At 38.1% G+C, this 22449-nt stretch overlaps 3 protein-coding genes across 6 annotated transcripts in view; 2 read left to right on the forward strand and 1 right to left on the reverse strand.

Annotated features, from left to right (window-relative positions):
* Positions 1–20055, reverse strand: part of LOC139749505 (BTB/POZ domain-containing protein 6-like) — a 39641-nt gene extending 19586 nt beyond the window's left edge. For 2 of the 4 annotated variants that reach the window (XM_071663465.1, XM_071663447.1), the window contains exon 1: positions 19731–20055. The gene's annotated coding sequence lies outside the window, so the exon portion shown is untranslated. The remainder of the gene's footprint in view (positions 1–19730) is intronic. The other 2 variants (XM_071663473.1, XM_071663456.1) reach the window with 1 other exon arrangement.
* The window catches only part of BORCS7 (BLOC-1 related complex subunit 7), a 39687-nt gene that overhangs the window by 330 nt on the left and 16908 nt on the right, over positions 1–22449 (forward strand). The window lies entirely within an intron of this gene.
* Vps36 (vacuolar protein sorting 36) lies at positions 5–13235 on the forward strand. The gene is made up of 2 exons (XM_071663487.1): positions 5–26; positions 10968–13235. Exon 2 carries the CDS (start codon positions 11095–11097, stop codon positions 12253–12255), a length of 1161 nt encoding a protein of 386 aa, XP_071519588.1. The 5' UTR covers positions 5–26; positions 10968–11094; the 3' UTR covers positions 12256–13235.

Here is a 22449-nt window from a genome sequence, read left to right on the forward strand (position 1 = left end):
CCATACCGACGTGAGAAGCCAAGGAGGTAGGGCGAGTTAGGTGGCCCAGTAGTCTACGGGTTTTCATTATAATACATTGATGGAACGATTCCCGCAACCCATGTACATCATCCATGATAAATGCATGACCACCCTGACAATCTAAAACTACATAGTTGCTGTACAGAGTACCTACCTGGATTTTGAATGCAATATTGACATAGAGAATAAAGGACAAATAGTTTGATAAGGATATTCATCCTAGATGGAATTGCAGTGTCACAACTTCATCTCCCGACCACTGAGTGACCTAAGGGCCACTTCAGGGTTTTGAATACAAATACAAAGGGAAGACTAACCCAGCTCACCCTAACCTATCCCAATTACCTAACCATTCATTTACCATTATGTTGCTCGGGCTGTAATATCTCCGGGCTAAGGGAAAACATTGTTCTCTCGGCCTCTTAGGAAACAATAAGGCTGCCTGCATTTCCGCATTAATTTACCTGTTTACTTATTACTCATGCATTGAAATCGAAAATATTGAGAAATTTTGTGTTTATCAGTTTACCCATGCGTAAAAACTCCATTGGATACTGAATGATGTTGATTGGCAGTGTTAGGATAATGTGCAGGATATTCAGTAACAGGAGTGGAAAATTATTTGAAGCTAATTGAATGATATCAGGTGCGGCATTAGTAATGATTGATATATATATTTAAAGGAAAATGGGGCTATGTAAGGTAATGTTTAGTGGTTTATGGATTTTGTTAAAAGTGGTACCAATGGATTCCCTGCTCACTTACACCCTTTTTTTCCTGTAACTCCTCATACCCTCTCATGGGGAAGACCATATAATCATGGTCAGGACTTTGAAGCCGAGGGAAATCGTGGGGTAAAACTCTCCTCTATCCTCTGTACATAACATTCTATATTGTAATTGATTTATACCACTTCTGTCACAGTACATTAAATAGAACACAAGAAGGATGCCTGTGTAGTCTTGTAGATATTTGCTTGGAATGTATGCAAAAGCCACTCTAAATTACTGCAGGTAAACATCCTTTTGGTGCTTTATCAAGGCTGTAACTTAATTTACAAACATTAAAGCTCTTTATAATCTCTACAAAGCACCAAGTGACCCTGTGTTAGAGCTTGTGGCCAGCACAATGTTACATGCATCAAGACGAACCATATTTACTTTATTTTTGTTACAAACTGTAACTATACAGATGAGGAAATATTGAAGCTGGACAAAGACTTTGATAAATAGCTAGTGAGGATGGCTGCCTATGTTTATACTTATGGGACACATTTTGTATGCTGAAAGACCTGATCATTCATAAACATTTTATAATGACTTAAAAGAAAAAAAAGATAATACGTAATTTTTTTGCCCAGAAATACTCGAATACCATTGGACTTTCCAGTACTTTAGCAATGTTATTTCATACATTTCTTAGGACTAAATAGCATGCCTGTCCCTCTGTTTTCCCTTTGAACTTTATGATGGCTGGTGCCATCCACTTGATACAAAAACAAAGGTGCAAGTCCTCTGAAGTGAGGAAAATTAATGATTAAGCCTATTTAAGCTTCTCAATGAAGAAACTAGCTTTGGGAAATGGCTATTTAAGGAACTTAATCGAGGAGTTCAGGGGTTACAGTAAGGAAGGGTAATACACTTTAAAAAATATAGCCTACATAAATCTACCTTGCCAAGCTGTGAAATTTGATGTTATGTTCAATATTTTAGTTGAAATATACTAATCACACATGAAAATGCATTACTAGTGTGGTGTTCATTGTCAGGAAAGACAATGATCAGCCATCTGTTTCCCATAAGCTGATGAAAATAATGTTTGTATATTTTTATTGTCATTTTGGCTGCTGCATGAGGTTTTTAAGTCTGATGTTATTTTACAAGTGCATTACCCACAAGAAGTTTTACATTAATCTTGTACTGTATTTTCTCCTGTTTACATAACCATTATTTCCTTATTTGATATTGTTCAGTAAAATATAATGCTCCCTATGCTATGTAAGGTACCAAAAATGTAAACAGCAATATCATAAAGCTAGTTTTGATGCAGAACCTGAAAAGACTTACCACATTAGCTAATGATATACCACACATTTCATGGTTAGCATTCCAGAATAGATATTACGTTGTTTTTTAAAGTTATGTTATGCTTCACATTACGTATTATTCTTCCCTAATTTTTCCCGCTCCTTAATCCTCCTTTGTATTTAGTGTCTACTGTTGGAAGATTAGTTGCAGAAGGTTGTAAGTGTGTTTTATGATGCATTTAAGTATAGGTGATTGAAGATAAGTTCAAGTAAAAGTAAAGAATGGTTTGAAAAGTAAATAGTGAAAGTATATGTTTTGCAAAGCCTTGTAGAGTGAGAGAAGAAAGGTTATTTAGCTGTGTTATAGATAGTGGGGGAGAAGGATGAAGAGGTGACAGAGTGTAAGTATTTGAGAACAGTCTTGGTTACATATGGTGATATGGAAGGATAGAGTAGTATGGGGATGAGCCATTGACTCCCTTAATAGAATAATGAAGGGTATAGAGATGTAATTATGGAAGTGAAGAAAGAAGTAAGGGGCAGGCAGCATAGTCCTCCTGACTCTTACATGTTCAGTCAAAACAAAGACGCGAGATGAGCCGCAGTGGTCAAGAATCCAGGCTGAGGAAATGAGCTTTTTTGAGAGGAGCATGTAGTATGACCAAATGAAATGAAGAAAGTAGTGTGGGGATGTGCATGAGATTTAGTATGACAGGAAATGCAAAGGGAATGAATTGTGGAGTGATAGAGTGGGTGAAATGTATTGGTTTGGGCATGTAGAAAGAATACAAGACTGGGAGTTTTAAAAGGAGGGTATATAATAGTACAAATTAAAGTTGGTGTGAGAGGAAGAGCGAGCACTTGTGATTTGAGGAAATAAAGTTAAAGAATACTGGAGGGAGAGAAATGTGGGGAGAATGCATGGAATGGTGTATGCAAAATGCATGGAATGGTGTATGCAAGGGTGGCATATAAGGAATAGGATAAGTGGAGACTTTTGCTGTAGCCACCCTATTGAGGGGAGTTGCTTGAGGGAATGGGCATCAGAGGTATAGATAGATATGTAGGCGAGATATAGTATACTAATGAAAACCCACTCAAGTCCCTGCTTTTCTACAGAGCAAGAAATTCATACATGTTCAACAAAGACCACAAAACTACTACTATTTGACTTCTTTCTGGTAATTCTCTTTTCAAAACTCAAGTTTAGGTCTGCATCTCTGATAGCTTTGGATATCGAGTGATTTTGTTCTGTACTTATAAAGTGCTTTGAGAACATAATAACTGTTTCAGAGCATGATTTTATGATGTATTCCCTATTGAATGATAATGCAGTCAGAGATAATATAGGGTTAACAACCCATAAACACTGAGAGGCCTACACAGCTGACTGTCCTGGGAGCATTTGTGTTCATAATAGTAGAACTAATCTTTGCAGTCTTTTTTTATATTTTTTTATTGCCTGTCAACATTATGACTTTTATGGTTACTATGTGCCACCTCCCTCATTTCCCATACACGTGCAAGTAGGTGCCAACTTAGTAATGCCTCAGATTGTAACAATGGCTGACACACAGCCTTCTCCATTACTCTTCTGGGGGATCTCTGCATATATTTAAGGGCTATACTGAGGTCATATAAAGTGTATATATTCTTTACTTTTATTTCTTTTATTATATAAATTCTTTTACTTTTTAATGAGAAACTATGTTGAAATAACCATCTGGGGAGGCTAACTTGAAAATTAACAACCTACCCCCATTTTTTTTTTCATTTCCTTGGATAAGGGTCTCTTCTCCTTTGCTATCAGTCCCATGTGTTGCATTATAAAGTAACTGCAACTGAAGGCAGAATTCAGAATGGTCTTCCATATGATACTTGTCATTAGAAAACACTTATTTTTGGGTGCACTGATAGAATTTGAATTTTGGGACATGGTATCAGGATTCTGCAAATCAAGAAAAAAAGTGAAATCATCAGTATAATAATACTGTGATGGTTTGACTGTTTTCTTCAACACTGTACCAATCAGAGGTTGATACTGAAGCTTTAGCTGTAGAACTACAGGCAGGAATAAGGGGTAGACTCCACCTTTTAGAAGATTACCTAACTGGAAGGGTGCAATGAACATAGTTAATAAATGCATCACAAAGTAGGTTGGGGTTATAAGTGACATGCTGCAAGGCTGTCTTGGACACACTGCTATTCTTCATTTATGTAAATTACCTGTTTGATGGGCTGCATATGTATCTGAGCATGTTTACAGGTAAATACCAAGGTCATGAAAGGATAAAGATTGACAGTGAATGCATAATCCCACAGGGGCACTAGTACAAACTTCAAAGTATGCCAGATAAATGATGATGAAATTCTGTCCACATGAGTGCAAGGTAATGAGTTATGGGACAGAGCAAAAGAAGGCCTCAGTATGATTGTTGATGATCAGGAAATGAAGTACTTGAATCTGTTTATGGAGAAACATAGGGGTTTACATTGAGCCTTATTTGGTACAAGAGTTACTCATTAGGAGAACTGTGTAAGAGGCAAATTGTCTTCTGGTGAATGTAAGAATAACATTCATGTAACCAAAACTGGTCATCTTACTTAAAGAAGTACAGAGATCTGATTGGTAAGGTAATAGGAGAGTAGCTAAGGTGGTATAATTGGTAAAAAAAAAAAAAACTATCTTCCCAGATGGGTTCATTGAATTTCAAAATGATCAGCACAACTTGTGTTGTCTCAGTAGGGTTGGTAAGCATTATTGTGAGGCATACTTCCTATTAAAAATGGTAGTCCCTTTTTGAAGTTATTTCCATCAAATTATGAAGCCAGTATAGTACTTATTATGGTAAATGACAGGAAATGTCTTTAGCAATTGTTATGTTTCATTATGAAAGCAGGGCTACCAATGTGAGGCCAGCTAAATGGGCTTTTCTCAGAATCTTGTCATTATAATGTAATCATTTAAAACTTAATTACAGGACTTTATGACCTCCCCCCAAACATGAAAAGTACTCCTTACACTGAGGTTTTCAAGCAAAGCTGTTAACTTCAAAAATAGCAAAAATTGCAGGTAATACTTCAGGATATTTTACAGCTGCTCCCCCCCAAAAAAAGAAAAATAGATGAATAAAACCAAAATATAACAATTAAGAAATCTTATCATGTTTCCCTGAGCTGAGAAATACTTGGTAAATACAAAGCAAATAATCATTAAATGTAATCATTTATAGACATAATTACTGACCTTAATTAACCCCAAAACAACATTTCCACCAGAGAATTTATTCAGTGTGCAAAATAATACTACTACTGAGGTCTTCAAGAAAATCTGATAATTGCAGGTAATAGGTCTGTGTAATTTTTAGCTCAAAAAATGTTCACTTCAGAATTGAAATATTGCTTAATGAAATGCCTCTATACTTGAAAGAATCATGGAGAATTTCTCAATGATTCCGAGAGCTAACAGATATTCACGATGTGAAGCAAAACATCATTAAAATGTGATCATTTAAAGACAGTTTCAGAACATAGTGTCCTGCAAAACAGTATTTTAAATCCAGATTCTTATTCAGCATGAAAAATAGTCCTCATGCTGAGGCTTTCAAGCAAATATATTGAACTCGGCAAAATAGGAAAATTACAAGCAGTAGTTCAGTTTTTGTTTTATTCTTGAATTATTACAATTAAACACTAATATATTTTAAATAATCTAAGAAAATATCTCATACTGTATCGTTGAGCTGTCAGATACTAAATGTTAAGCTAAAGATCATTGTATTGTAATTAAGACTTTATTAGAGAATTTAATGACCACCCCAGAACAATATTTCGGACCCTGTTTTGTGTTCATCATGAAAAATAGTCCTAATACCAAGGTTTTCAAGCAAATGACCTCAGTAAAGTAGCAAAAATTTCAGGTAATACTTCACGATAATTTTAAGCCCTGGAAACTTTTTGTTTAAAATTGAAATATATATATACTTATGTATAGTTTGAGTTTTTAATACCAAACTTATGTATAGTTTGAGTTTTTGATATCAACTTTTTAGGCAGGAAATTGGGGTTGACTTATACATGGATAATCAGGGGAACAAATTTAAAAAAATATTTTGGTGCTTCAGATTTTAGACATGAGTGTAGGTATATTTATGCTACTGAATAAGAATATGACCTTCATTTCCTTGTAGCTGCTCTAGTTTTTGAGATAAAGCACTTTTCAATAAATATACCTCATGAGCATAGATAGTTCTAAGCAGAGCTTAAAATGTGTGCTTTTACACAATGGCAACAAATATGGATAATTCCCAATTGGTCACTCAACTAACATGGCTGAACAGCAGGAAACAATCGCCCTGGTCTTACAGAAGATTTCATACCACAAACACCAGTGGCTAATTTATGTGGATCTTAAGATGGCGACTTTTCTCCTGGGTCAGCAGAGTGGATACACTAAGTATCCCTGTTTTATCTTTCTCTGGGTGAGAAAACAGTGGCCTTTAAGAGAAAACATGGTGGTTGGAGAAAAGAACGTAATCACGGAGCCCTTGGTTGACAGAGATAAGATCATTTTACCACCACTGCACATGAAACTAGGTTTAATGAAACAGTTTATAAAGGCTTTGAACAAAGAAGGGGGACTGCTTTGACTTCATGTGCAGAAAAGTTCCAGTGCTGAGCATGGAGAAGCTGAAGGCAGGTATTTTCAATGGGCCGCAAATCAGGGAACTAATGAAAGACCCACATTTCCAAGATTCAGTGACCAATGCTGAGGCAGATGCATGGTCTTTGTTCACTCTGGTTGTAAGGAATTTTCTTGGGAACCATAAAGCAGATAACTCTTCTGAACTAGTGGAGAACATGTTCTCTTCTTTCTGTCAACTTGGCTGTAAAACGAGCCTCAAAATGCATTACCTACACAGCCACTTGGATCATTTCCCAATCTTGGTGACCTAAGTGAGGAACAGGGCGAACGATTCCACCAAGATTTAAGAACCATAGAAGAAAGATACCGGGGACACTGGGATACCCATATGATGGTAGATTACTGCTAGGCCATTCTATGTAACTGTCCTAGGGCAGCTTACTGCAAGAAGTCTTTGAAACAATGAGATCGAGTAAATGAAAATTGTATCAATGATATATAACTGTCTATGTTTGTTTCACCATTATCTGATTCTGTGGATGTAATTTACTGATAAATAAACAAATTCTACTTGTATGAAGCCATTTTTTTTTTTTTTTATCAAAAAGGCAACAATTAATGATTTGTTGTCATCAATCCTTGTTCCCAATCGGTTGTATGGATAGCAATTAGGGGTATATCTCGATAACCAGAGCCGATTGAGAAAAACTGACGGCATATTTAGAATCAGCAACCATAATTTACCAAAAGAACAAGTCTAATATCTCAGGCACCAAATTCTGTGTAACCCTGTGATATATTATAATAGTTTTGTTAGGTTGAAATCCGTACATGATAGGAAGGGGAAGGAGCTAGATGATACTTTTTTTTTTAATAGTTTTCAGTTAAAAACTGTTACATCACAAGTATATTTTACTTCAACTGGGCCTGAATGAATATATTGTCTTTCATCATTTCTCATCCATGTATAACTGGATATTCATGTGCTGAAAAGAGGTGTTTGCATGGAATGAAAACCCCCTCTCAGCACAGACATCCACAAAATAACTTACATTCTCCTCTACTCCAGGTACTCCCCATTTACCAACTATCCCGCCAGTTTCATCACATCCAATTTTCGCATACGTACCACCCATCACAACCATGTTTCTCTTGTTCTCAAAACCATGTATAGTCATTCAAATTTCTCTCGAAATGCTTCATTTCATCCTTACCTTGCACAGTCTTCATATTCACAGGCACAGATACACATATGCATACTTCACAATAACAATCTTTCCTTTCACTCACACTATTCTCGATGTATTCCAACCATGATCTGTAGCACCCTCCCACACTCCCAGTGATAGCAGAATTGCACATCCTTCTTTCCCTCATACCTGATAATTTTGATTAATTTCCATCCATACTGCTCCTCCTTCCATGCTGTGCCATGGCTTGCATTCATCATTTCCATTTTCACTACATGCACCCTCCCCAAGGATATGCTTTAACTCAGTCCCCAAGCACATCCAAGCTATAACTTTTCAACTTCTCAAGCTCCATACTTTTAAAAACTTTCATCAGTCATCTCAGCCATCATCCTTAATCGCTTGTCTCTTGGCATAACAGGCTTCATAGCCTTTTGCTTCATCTTTGAAATGCCATTGGTAAAGGGCAACTCCATTTCAGTGTTACCCAGAGGCAGCGAGGCTCCCAAATTGTCGCAAAAAACTAAAAACTTAGCGCATCTCAAGTGTTTGTATTTAAAAGGAAAACTATTACTACTATTGCCCTGAAGGAGTTTGGCAATGCCTCCCTCTTTAGTCCTACCCCAAAGGGTGTAATAACGAGGTTACCATGAGGTGGGGTGAGACTTGGATACTCTAGAAAACTAGAGTATACTGAAATTCAAAACTTGGCAATTTGGAGCTTACCAGAGTAGCACCACCTCCTAACCTCATTGGTTAACAATACTGCCACTGCACAATCCACACCTCCACACACATCTGCCCTCCCCTAACGTATATAATGCTGACAAAACTCGTACAGTGTACACTGAAATAACCTAACAATCCCTAAACACTCAACCTCTCAACTTGGTTGAACTCCAACCATCCAGACATACACCTATCAGAAACTATACTCCTTAGACAAACACAAGTTAAATTGTCTTGCTTACACTCTGGACATCACCCATCAATACAACCATATAAACACCATTTCCACATATCCAAAGACTCTTTAGCATATCCCAAGACCCTTCATGTCTATGATGCAACTATCACAGTGAAGACACTGAATGCTTACAGTATAGTTATTTAATTATGATGATAATCTCACTTTGATCGGATTATGTTTAAAAATATGTAGGGGAATGCATCTGTCTATTTCTGTTTATCAGTCTCTTTTCCCACTTGATGAAATTTTCCGTTTTTGCATAGAAACTTTTATACAACATATATATTTGAAGTGATAATGGCTAAGCCAAATTATTTTTCTTTGTGTGTGTGTGTAGATGTGCATGTGTTTGGGGAGGGGGCTGGATTGTTAATGTTCAAGGTTACTGCGACTTGTAAAGCGGTTCCCTTATAGTAATTTTTTACCTTAGTGAGTGTAATATTTACCATTCATAATACTTTTGTTTTGAAGATGAAATACTAGCAGATATCTATATTACCATTGATGGAGCATGATTTCATGTTTAATCTGATTATGTATCAAGTTTACCCAGAGAAAGCAAAAAATGCCTTGAAGAGCTATGATTTTAACTAGCTCAATAGTAGGGGTGAAAAAATCATTAATTAACAAAAGGGCCTAGTCAGATGCTGACCAACTTTGCCAAGCTTGTATAGAGGTATATGTAAATTCCTCTTATTGTTTTAAGGATGATGTTATCAGTCTTGTGAACAGTAGTACCAAACAGCCGTAAAATGTAAAAATGCTGAATCTAATTGGATGATTGAAAAGTCGAGATTGAAAATGGAAAAAGACTGCTGGCTAGTGAATCTATAGTGTTTACAGAAGTATGGAAAAGCGTTTATGCACTTTACAGAGTGCCCGAGATATTGCACCTGACAAAATTCTTGCAGTTTTCCTTGTATTAAGGTAGAGGGAGTGAAAGTGATGGCAAGAATTATAGAGGAATAAGTTGTCTTGGCATAGTTGGTAAGTTATGAAGTATGATAGTGATTGTTATGAAAGGACAAGTGAACTAACCCCTTATTGGTGAAGAAAAAGTTAGATGTTGAAAGAAAAAGGGGTGTATAGAAGAGATCTCACACTTAGGTGACTGAGCTTTGATTAATGTATAGTATGAAGGAATATGATGCAGAGAGTGAATGTGGGTAAAAGTAAGATGCGAGTTTTGAAAGGGATGGGAGGTCAGAGTGTAATATCACTGGAAACTGATTATGTTAAGGTATTTTCAATGAAAAAAGTTGAGATTGGAGTCATGTAAGGGAATTAGAGATTGAAAGTGGCTCTAGAAGCTGTGCTGAATTAAAAAATATAAATCTAAGCAAGTGCAAGAAGCTTGAATGGTGATACTTATTCCAGCACTTATAAATGAAAATGAAACCCATGTGTATATAGGCCATGATAAGTAAGAAATTAGGAGCAGTAGAAATGGGTAACTTACTTAGTATACATGGAATTAGAAGGATAAATGGAATGAAGATGTGTGGTGTTAAGAAACCTTTAGATAAACAAATTGATAAATGAAATTTAGGATGTTATGGTCTTGAAGAATGTATAGTAGATGATAGGTTGGTCAGGAAGATATATAATAGTATAGTTTAACTGAGAGTACAAGGAGAGGTAGACCATAGAGGAGATGGAAAAATGCCTCTATTTATTTGTGCAAGTGATTTTTTGAGGAGTTGGGATTGAATGCAGTGGAAGCATTTTATGTATAGAGGTGATGTAAATGATGTTTGGCATTCTTGATGAATCAGCTTGGTGTGTAATGAGAAAAGCAAGAAGCTCTTACATAAGTGTAGAAGGTTATGTTTTAACACATTGTGCCAGGGGTGAGGATGTATTTGAGTGATCCAAGAGATTTTATGGACTTCATCCACTTTGGGGAGTTAGGAATATAGCTAGTGATGGTAGATATATTGATAGATAAATTTTTTATTGGAACTGTGATCAGTTTATTATTTTGGGTCCACTGAGTTAGTTTCATGTTCTTTAATTGATAGAATGACTAACGGCTTCCTGCCACTTCAGCTTAAGTGGCATCCATTTGTTGAATCATGAGTAGCAAATTCTGATTTATTTTTCTTCCTTTTTCAGGAGGCGGCAGGAGAGCCGTTTGTCAGGAGGGTTGTCATTTCTGGATTATTTTGGTAAAGGCACTGTGGGGCATTCATATTATTTTTCTTTAAAAGACGAGGAAGTGAATGTTGTCAGAAACTTGACTATGGATCGATGGTATTGGTGTGACTCAAGTCTGACATCAGGTGAAGCAGTTAGTACAACAGCGAATGGAATCCGATTGTATGATGGTGAGAAGAGAACTGGCTATGATGATGGACGTCTGACATTAACAGGTCAACGACTGCTGTGGCGGCATGAAAGTCAATCATCTTCACTAGGGTTACATCTTAGTCTGGTCGTGCTAGTGGAGGAGGAAGCAGGTGGTTTTACTTCAAGTCCAAAGCTAGTTCTTCACTTGGCTCAGCCATCCAGTCAACCAGCAGGTCCTGTTGCTTCTAGTTTTAGTTCTTACATAAAATTGTCATTTAGGCAAGGTGGATGTAGCTGCTTTCATCAAGCATTACAGAAGGCTATTGGGGATCGTGAGTGGGAAAAGGTGGCAGTGCCATCACTTCCATCCAGCCATGGAAAGCAATCTAAAGGAAAGACAATCCATACAGGGATCCTGGGTATTGAACGTGCCATTCAAGCAAAACAAGAGGAGACAAATCAGAACATAAGTCGTGCCTTTGAAGATCTCAAGAATCTTATGAGCCTTGCTAAGGACATGGTATCTCTCTCTAAAAGTATCTCAAACAAAATCAAAGAACATTCTGGAGAAGTATCATCAGATGATACTACACAGTTCAGGTCATACCTCCTTAGTCTTGGCATTGATGACCCAGTTACACGAGAAACTTATGGGTCAGCAACAGAATACCATCATCACCTTGCCAAAGAAATTTTCCAGGCTTTAGAAGACCCTGTGAAAGAAGCAGGTGGTGTAATGCTTCTTTCAGAGGTCTACTGTCGTATTAATCGTGCTAGAGGACTTCAGCTTTTATCTCCAGAGGATGTCATGCATGCTTGTCAGGTGATGAAGAAATTAGGTTTTCCACTAAATCTTCATACATTTGAATCTGGTGTTCAGGTGGTTCAGACAGCTGGACTTGATCAGGAGAAGGTAGTGCAAGCAACAGTTGAAGTATTGAAAGGTCGTGAGTTTGATGGAGTATCAGCTGGAGACCTGGCAAGGGAATGTGGTATGCCTCTTCTCTTAGCTCAGGAAAGACTTTTACAGGCAGAACGTTGTGCAGAAGCAGTGAGGGATGAATCCAGTGAAGGGTTACGATTTTTCCCGAATCTCTTTTTTACACGTTCTTAGACAAGTCATTTGTATATTATGATATGTTATAATACTTACGTAACTTAAGATGAAATTAGAGTAACCTCGCATGGAGAACTATACCTACATCTTGAAAGCCCATTGCCTGAAAAGAAATTTTAGTATTTTGAAAATTGTTCATTTGTACAGTACAGTATATCTTTCATGCAGTGTGGTCCCACATTTGATGAATGATAAATGCCTTATTGATATTGTGGGTTGATTTTATGGGAGGAAAATGATGCCTTAAGTCTTGTTTACTGAATACCTCTTGTTTATATAATACTTAAGATAAATTTGTTAATTAGTTAAAGTTTGAAGCTTTCAAGAGTGTATATCATTTTAAAAGTATTGGAAAAAAGTACACACCGATGGTGGAAGAATGTGTAGAATAAGAGTGTATAATATTTTTTTATGTATGGTTATCATGAAGAAATAGCATATGCATGGATTTTCTTTGAATGAAACAAAATTGTGTAATTCCTGTAGAAACAGCCATAACACTGTCAAGTATTGAGATAGAATTTACAACTCACTGTCTCAAAAGTGTGAAATAAAGTAAGCATTCAGTTTCAAAACTTGGAAACGGGTATTATTTTCAAAATTTAAGATATTTTCCTAAATCCCACTCACTTGTCTGTTAGCAGTTGATGAAAAAATCAACACTGTATGTTAAGAAGTAGCTGGGGAGGATGAATTTTTTGTAATTTGCATTCATGTTATTTGCAGTTTAGAGTCTGTTGTACAAGAAATTATTGAAAAGAACATTGATTCTCAGATTGTGCAAAGCATTAGAAACCTCAGTGTAATCATGTACAATATGGTAACCCTCCCCATTTGTGAATATGCAGGCACCATTGAATATTGCATGCTCTTTATTGTAAATTAATCCTGTTTGGTTATATAGAATATTACATAATATTACTGCATCATATTTTGGGAATTCAGTAATAAATTTTGGTACTGCCATATTAAGACAATTATTTTTCTTTAAACCTTTCTGTTAGTCTTTTCATGTAAAGCTTGTAGCATGATATTTATATAAATTAGGATGGCAGTTACCCATCTTGAATATGATCATCACCTCTGCAATATGTACTGATTATGTCTTAGGGGTTTTGTATGGCTTCAGTAGTATACTACTTATTTTCTTTCAATTTGTTGATAGGCAAACTCCCAAACCCCTCTCAGTACCAGGGACATTTCCTCTTTTGTAATGATCTCATCCCATATTGACTATGTAACAATTCTGAACAGCTAAACCCTTTCTACATGTTAGCTCCACATTTTTCCCTTATAAAAAGGCTATATCACTGGTACCATGCTTCAACTTCTCAGTTACAAGGTAAGGTGCTTCTGAACACTACCAGTAGGTTTGAAGATTGGCATTTAAGAATTGTTCTCGACATCTGAGTTGCTGTTAATTGTATGTGAAGATAATGGACCATATCTCAGCAAATGCAATAATCTTCCCAACTTTTTTACTCTATATTGCTAAAGGCTGTGTTCTATACAAGGTCATTACCGGCAAATTTTCCTTTGTTTTTCAAATTATAATTGTTGTTTAAACTTAATTCTGCTGCCTTATACATTTACGTTTAAGAGGTGCATGAAGACTCATAAAATAACATAGTAACAGAAAAGAAATAAACAGCTAAACAGTGCATGTAAACTGTATTATGTAAGAGGTGTCTGTAAGTAGAGTGAGAGGTACTCCTTGGGAAATATCTGGGGTAGATTCGGTGCACACCCTCACATATTGAAGAAAGCTGTATTTTGACTTTCTTTTCCTGGACCAAACCACTGATTGGCAGGGCCAATTTCTCAGCTCAAATGATTTGGACTTGCCTCAGCCAGTCAATGATGGTCACTGGGTGGTACATATACTAGAACATATCTCCCTCACACTAGATCACAGGTCTTGGTGCCAACCCACAGCAACCATGAAATGGCCGAGAGAAGATTTTTCAGTAAAACAGTATGGCTGGGGAGGGTTTAAAGAAGAAAGAAAAATCTGCTCTCACACACTCTCTTGGAGATAAAAGATTTTGTGAAACTCAAAACCTAAAGTTGATTCCTCTGTTATCAGTCTGAGGTAAATGAAAGTATACCCATTGAAGAAGGAAGCTTAGTGAAAAGGTTTTTCAGGAAGCTACTAACTAGAGCTACATTTTAATTACTTTCATTGATGATTTAGTAGAGAACTGAAAACCGACTTCAGGAGGAATTCCTAAGGCCACACAGGGAAAATTCACATCTAAACTAAAGTACTGTTTCAAAAAGGTGTAAGAACATCAGAGCCCATCTTTTGTGATTTTTGCAAAGGGAAGATTCCTGAGAAAGGCCAAGGTAGAGGCCACCTTCCTCATGCTATGTGCTCTAGTGTAAAGGCCAGGTTGAGCCAGTAATTCTCATTTTGATCCATGTTGATATATTTCTCACTGAGGGGGATTTCAAGGTTCTGGGATGCTAATCGACCCACCTTAATCAATCTCCCTTACAACGGTTATGGCCAGACAAAGCAGACAGTGCTTGGTCTATAAAGATTGGTGTTTGACGATGGGAATCAAGTGTGATGTTGGGATTTAAATAACTTTTTAAGTATTGGCACTTGATTAGGTGGATTGTCTCCACAAAACATGTGCCACATGTATTGAAAAGTTACATTGAATGAAATTGTATGAACTACTGAAGTACGATTTCACCATATATATATATATATATATATATATATATATATAAACAACCCCCTCCCCCCAAATGTGCGCGAGGTAGCGCTAGGAAAAGACAACAAAGGCCACATTCGTTCACACTCAGTCTCTAGCTGTCATGTAATAATGCACCGAAACCACAGCTCCCTTTCCACATCCAGGCCCCACAGAACTTTCCATGGTTTACCCCAGACACTTCACATGCCCTGGTTCAATCCATTTACAGCACATCGACCCCGGTATACCACATCGTTCCAACTCACTCTATTCCTTGCACGCCTTTCACCCTCCTGCATGTTCAGGCCCCGATCACTCAAAATCTTTTTCACTCCATCTTTCCACCTCCAATTTGGTCTCCCACTTCTCCTCGTTCCCTCCACCTCTGACACATATATCCTTTTGGTCAATCTTTCCTCACTCATTCTCTCCATGTGACCAAACCAATTGAAAACATCCTCTTCTGCTCTCTCAACCACACCCTTTTTATTACCACACATCTCTCTTACCCTATTATTACTTACTCAATCAAACCATCTCACACCACATATTGTCCTCAAACATCTCATTTCCAGCACATCCACCGTCCTCCGCACAACATTATCCATAGCCCACGCCTCGCAAACATATAACGTTGTTGGAACCACTATTCCTTCAAACATACCCATTTTTGCTCTCCGAAATAACGTTCTCGCCTTCCATACATTCTTCAGTGCTCCCAGAACCTTCGCCCCCTCCCCCACCCTGTGACTCACTTCCGCTTCCATGGTTCCATCCACTGCTAAATCCACTCCCAGATATCTAAACCACTTCACTTCCTTCAGTTTTTCTCCATTCAAACTTACCTCCTAATTGACTTGTCCCTCAATGCTACTGAACCTAATAACCTTGCTCTTATTCACATGTACTCTCGGCTTTCTTCTTTCACACACTTTACCAAACTCAGTCACCATATGTGTGGGGTGGCGACGGATGGATGAGGGCAGCAAGTATGAATATGTACATGTGTATATATGTAAATGTCTGTGTATGTATATTTATGTATACGTTGAAATGTATAGGTATGTATATGTGCGTATGTGGGCGTGTATGTATATATGTGTATTTGGGTGGGTTGGGCCATTCTTTAGTCTGTTTCCTTGCGCTACTTCGCTAACGCGGGAGACGGCGATAGGATGTAATACATAGTTTTATATATATATATATATATATATATATATATATATATATATATATATATATATATATATATATATATATATATCCACTAATCCCCAACGATGATTCAGGGATAAATGATATCTTGCTTCTGTAAGATGTTCATGGTTCACTAAACGCACTAAATCGTCCAGGTATGTTTGTGTACCAAGGGGCTACATCAAAATTAGCGGCTCTAGAGCAACAGCCATCCACAGGAGGGGATGAAAGCCTTTATGCCAGAAACCTAACTAGATGGGTTTAAACAACTTAACAGTCCGTTCCCGTCTCGTGTCCTTAAGGACTTTAAGGATATGGCTTGATCCTACGGGGGGGGGGGGGGGGTAGCTACTTTGTGATTTTTAGAGGTATTGAACACCGGACGCGCACAAAACTTACAGAACAAACAGATTGAATATGAACGTACCGGTACGTCCACAAAGAGGGTAGTGACCAAGCCTAGAAAAATCTAGTTCTAACCGTTACAGCTAACCCCACAGAGGCTAAACTTGACCAGTCCAGTAAAGGGAGTTAAGACGATCTCGACCATATGTGGCGAACAAACACAGGGACATACACCACAGAGGTTCCCGGAAGAAAGCTCATCTGTCTAAACCTGTTAACGGAAACGCTTTCGATCTGCTAGAAATAGTTTATTGGATACTCAGTTCCAGGGGGCAGGTCTGCTCTCCACTTTAACAATGTACTTTGGTCGAGATATGGGGCTGCCTATGGCCAAAAATGAACTCGTCCCACCGTGACTAGACCGGATGATTTTCGTTCATAAAAAAAAAAAAGTACGGTACCAAAGCTCCTCCTCCTAGCCCCAAAATTATGTGGGGTATTTACCCATCGAACGTCAACCAAAGTCAACGAGACGAGACCTAGAGCAAAGCAGCGTGACCGGTTAACGCCCACTCCTGGGTAGAACCAGGGTCGCTAACACGATGCAGGTCTAGTCCCAACTATCTAATATGGGGCCCATACACTTATAAGTCTGTCACGAAACTAGACTTCAAATGCAAGCCAACACTGCTCATGATTAAGCGACAGAAACAGGAGACTAGGAGGAACAACGAGTGCAAAACAAACCTAACCCAACCGACGAACCTTTACAACGCAAAATAACGAAGTAAAACAATCCTCCATAATACGAGCCACTCGACGCAATTAATTACGTACATAAAACTATGAGAGAGAGGGAGTCGGGAGGAGGATGGGTACATGTCAGATTCCATCCTGTCAACACTTTAACCTAATTTTTTTTTCAGTATTAGCTTTTTAAATACAATAGTACAAAAATTATATGATACAACCAGTTCTTACACTCATACACACTCAGAAAAAAAAACTCGCGGCTACAGTGCATGGTGACGGGTTGCGGCGCAGAGTTAGAACATCCGAGTAGATGTGTGTGTTGGTCGCGAACCCAAGTGTGAAGGAGGATGTTGTAGCTGGAGCAGTCTAGTTAGGCGACACATAATGGTTGCAATGATGGGCTGAGGAGAGTCCGAATCATTAGAGAGAAGCAGTGGTTTCAACGAAGTGGGAACAGCATTATGGCATTACTTGAAGGTCTAAAGTGAATCAGACTGATATTCAACAAAGAAGTATATATAATTTAGCTCACGGACTAAGTGCAGAGATAAAAAGAAATAAACACGGGCAAGGATTTTTCTTATACATATTATTATAATTACCCCAGGAACTGGAAGAAAGACTCCTGGTATCTAGGACCTCTTGCTAAAGGGTTCTGCAGCCCAGGGCTGTGTTATTTCCAATAGCAGGGACATGTAGACTCCGTACAGAGATGTAACCCAACAACCACACCAAGATAAAGCTAGTTACACTCCTCCCCAACCATCGTTTAACCATCCCAGTAAAGGGAGCAAGAACGATATCAAACACAATGGGCGTACACCACAGCCAGAGGTACCCCGGGAGAAAGCTGTTTAACGGATTCCTTTCGCCCTGTCTGGAACAACTCGGATAATTTATTCATACGAACAGGTCCGTCCCTTAGTAAATTATGGTACACACCTCCTTCCACTTCCAAAAATTAGTAGTTTGCGCACCAAATATTAATAGAGGTCAATGGGACAATCGAGAAAAAGAAGTCTAACCAGTTAACGCCTGTGCATAGTTATAATGAAACGCGAAGTTGGTTTAATCAGTCGATGCTGTGCCAGTTTTAAAGAAGTGGACTAAATTTGATAACAGGCCTTGCAACTACATTACATCATCCAGCTGCTACCAAAAAAATCACCTGAATCAAACACCTCCCCGTGCATTTATCCAAATATTCACATATTTAAGACCAATTTGTAACCTTGGCTCATTTTCATTAATTTTCAGTCAGTGATCATACGAATTCGTGTATTATCTATGCATCATTTTTGAAGTAGAGAGATGGGGAGTAGATCAGCATGGTTATGTGACAGGAACTACCACCTGCTAGATTTTGACCAAAACACCCTGACGGCCCGCTGGGGTTGTTACATCAGCTACTTCAACTAACCCCGTTGCAGATTGGGCCTAGATCTTTGGAGTGAATGGATGGAACTTTTTTTTTATCATCCTTAATTTCTTAGATATATCGTTTAGAATTTGTTTTAAATTTTCAAATATGAAATCTTTGGTTCATAATTAGTTTGGATATATGCCACGTCTGATGATTTATAAGACCTTATCCATATATTGCAGTGTATGGACCTTTTATGACTTATTTGGAAGCAGCTATAATCACTCTTCACAAGTATTAGGGGGGTCTCTGGCAGCTGCCATGAAAGAAAACCCAAAAAATGATTCAACCACCAACCCCGCTCTCCCCTACACAACTCAGGGTCGAATCACTAGTGTGGAAACCACACTTCCAACGTAACTCTTCCACTTGGGGCTCTCACGCACGACGGTGGTGTGGGGGAACAGCAGACCCAATACACCCAGTGGAATTTAAGAACTATCACCCCACAAAATAACGAAGGAAAGCAATGTTCCAAAACACTATTCCACCAAACAATAATTTTTGTATAAATAGGAAGTGGGGGGGGGGGGGTTGTGAGGGCGAGGGAACCTATTCAAACATTGTTCCATCATCAAAACACAACTGATCTTTTTCGTCTTCCTCTTGTAATGTACAACACAATACAAATAAGGTACAGCAAACAGTTAAATCAAAACAAGGACAACAATATTATAAAGATATTAATCCTGGTCCAGTAGAGGTGCCAAAGGTCTAGGAAAATAACTTAGCACATTTGAATGCAGTATTGTTACTTGGACTTTAATGATTATAGTCCAAACATATGATATAAACGAAGTACCCACATGTTGCACCATAACTTACTGCATATTTACCATTACCAGTCATCGTTGAGGAAAACTAATGAAAGCAATCGTTTTAGTAAATCGATATTCCAAGTGAATATATTACTGCCAGTACGAAAATGAGTTTCTTCTCGAACCATGTGATATGTTGACTCCCTAGTATGTTAGTTTTAATTTCTTTTAGGCACCAGATCAATTCGTGACACCGAGCATAAAAACATTAATATCATAAATTCTACTTACTCAAATAATGCTTCATTGTACTTGTCACCGAGGGTCTGGTTCTACGTCGTTTATTGGAAGAATCTACTCCTGTCCTGGAGTCCTCTGCAACTTGAATGTACACCGAGCAGGCTTCCGTTGCATCAGGAATGCTCGTGTTGTTTTAACCATAATTTCTTACACCCGCTTCATGAGAATTCTTCATCTCGGTCTATTTATATTCGCTGTCGTAATGAAACAGAAAAAATCCTCAAGGATGAATGGAGATTCCCGAGAGGCGCAGTGCACTACACTCTTGAGTTGTGCTGTGCTCCAGCCGACGTCAAACCTAATCAGTGTGACTGTGAGGGAAGTATGTATAAGGGAATGGAGCTTAATATGGCGTCACTTGGTGGCTGTCACTGATTGGCTTAGGAGAGTTCAATTAGCCCGAGCCAAGGAATGGTAGCTCGGACCCGGAAGGACGATTCGAAATGCTTTCATCACTTCTTTCTTAAGGTCTAAAATGAATCAGACTCGGAAATATCCAGCAAAGTATCATTTTCACGTACGGTATGACCTCAGGGCATAGAAAAAAAAATAGGTTTTCCCCCTCCTCAATGCTAGATGGAGCAATATCATTTTGAATAGTATATGGCATGGCATTGTGTTAAAATGAGAATATTTTTTTTTTTTTTTTACCCATTTGAGGGTGGGAATACAAAACTCACGTGTGGGGATCATCTGATTGTGATGCTAGTCGCTTAGCCAACTTATACTGCTTACCATATGCCTGCTGTCTTGAGTCATGGAGACAGTCGAGTAAACTGCTTATAAACCTACTTGTCTTTGTTCCTCTCTCTGCGTTAGTGATTCCTTACCGTCTGTTACTTTTGCTGAAGGGACTTTTTCATTAAGATGGGATACTGGTTTTTGAGTACTCTGGTAGTGCAGTTGTGCGTCCTTGGTGGAAATGAGCATCTTTCTCTTCCTTCACTAAAGCAGAGCACTCTGGTTTAGGTGAGGGTAGACCTCTTTGTCTGTTTTTCCTCCCCATTGTCAGAATTGGATTAGATCATAAAATTTAGGCTTATAAGCGAAGCACTGGAGCATCTAAGGCTATTCAGCACTCTTATTCCTGATGTTAGGGGATTGGGAGTTGTTTTTCTACTTGATGAAGCTGTCTGGTCCAACCACTAAATCCTGAGTTGAAGGTGACCCCTTACCTGCCATTACTGTGCTTAATGCTGGGAGGCTTCCCAAAGGGTTTATAGTATTGGATTTAACACTGTCCTTACCTTTGGTTGTGGAATACTTACCTTTGGTGGCAGAATACTTACCATTGGTGGCAGATTACTATCAAGGCATGAAAAAACCATTTTTCGTTTCTTAGTCTTGCCCCAAGCAAAGTGATCTTTTTGGCCTAAGTGATGAAGACCCTCATGTCTTGTTAGTTTCTGCCTTCCTCCATGGTGAAGTGTAGGAAGGTGTACTTGCTCTTGACAAGTTCACTCACAGAAAGTCTTGAATTAGTTATCAGCTTATACTGTATATGGTTTTAGGAAGGAAGGATGATACAAAGGGTATCTGGAGCACTGCATAAACTAGGGCAAAGGGAAAGTGTAGCATGAAGAAAATGAGTTACAGATAGATAGATCACCAGCTTCATGTTCTTCAGTTTCACATTTATGAATTCCCTCTTGGCAGGTATCTCAAAAATAATAGGAAGGATTGTAGTCTCACTTTCATCGAAAAATGAGCATCAGAGTGCTGTTATATAAAAAAGAAATATTGAGAATCATCTCTGTACAGTTCTCCGCTTATTTTTACATCAAAAATTGTTAGGGCTAAACTGTTGGAAAGTAGAAAACAGCAAAATGTTATCATACTGTGTACATATTACTTTCCAAAATCAACATATTACTTTCCAAAATCAGGAACAGAGTAAGGAGCAAAGTGAGGAATTTTCCCTCTTAAGGCTCTATCATCTGTTCTTAACACTACCTTTCTTACATGGGAAATGACAAGCATGAAAGAAAAAAAAGAATATATATATATATATATATGTATGTATATATATTATTTATCCCTGGGGATAGGAGAAAAAGAACACTTCCGACGTATTCCCTGTGTATCATAGAAGGCAGCTAAAAGGGGAGGGAGCAGGGGGCTGGAAATCCTCCCCTCCAGATTTTTTAATTTTCCAAAAGGAGGAACAGGGAAGGGGCCAAGTGAGGATATTCCCTCTAAGGCTCAGTCCTCTCTTCTTAATGCTACATCGCTAATGTGGGAAACGACGAATATGCATGTATGAAAATGATTTATTTATTATACTTGATCGCCATTTTCTGTGTTATTGAGGTAGCACCAGAAAACAGACAAAGAAAGACCCATCCACACATATATACATACACACAGCAGCGGGCTGGAAATCCTCCCCTCCTGTTTTTCATTTTCCAAAAGAAGGGGGCCAAGTGAGGATATTCCCTCTTAGGCTTAGTCCTCTGTTCTTAACGCTACCTCGCTAATGCGGGAAATGGCGGATAGTATGAAAAAATATATATATATATATATATATATATATATATATATATATATATATATATATATATATATATATATATCCCTGGGGATAGGGGATTAAGAATACTTCCCACGTATTCCCTGCGTGTCGTAGAAGGCGACTAAAAGGGGAGGGAGCGGGGGGCTGGAAATCCTCCCCTCTCGTTTTTTTTTCTTTAATTTTCCAAAAGAAGGAACA

The sequence above is a fragment of the Panulirus ornatus genome, chromosome 1, assembly GCF_036320965.1.
Source record: "Panulirus ornatus isolate Po-2019 chromosome 1, ASM3632096v1, whole genome shotgun sequence".
In the NCBI taxonomy this organism is placed as follows: Eukaryota; Metazoa; Arthropoda; class Malacostraca; order Decapoda; family Palinuridae; genus Panulirus; species Panulirus ornatus.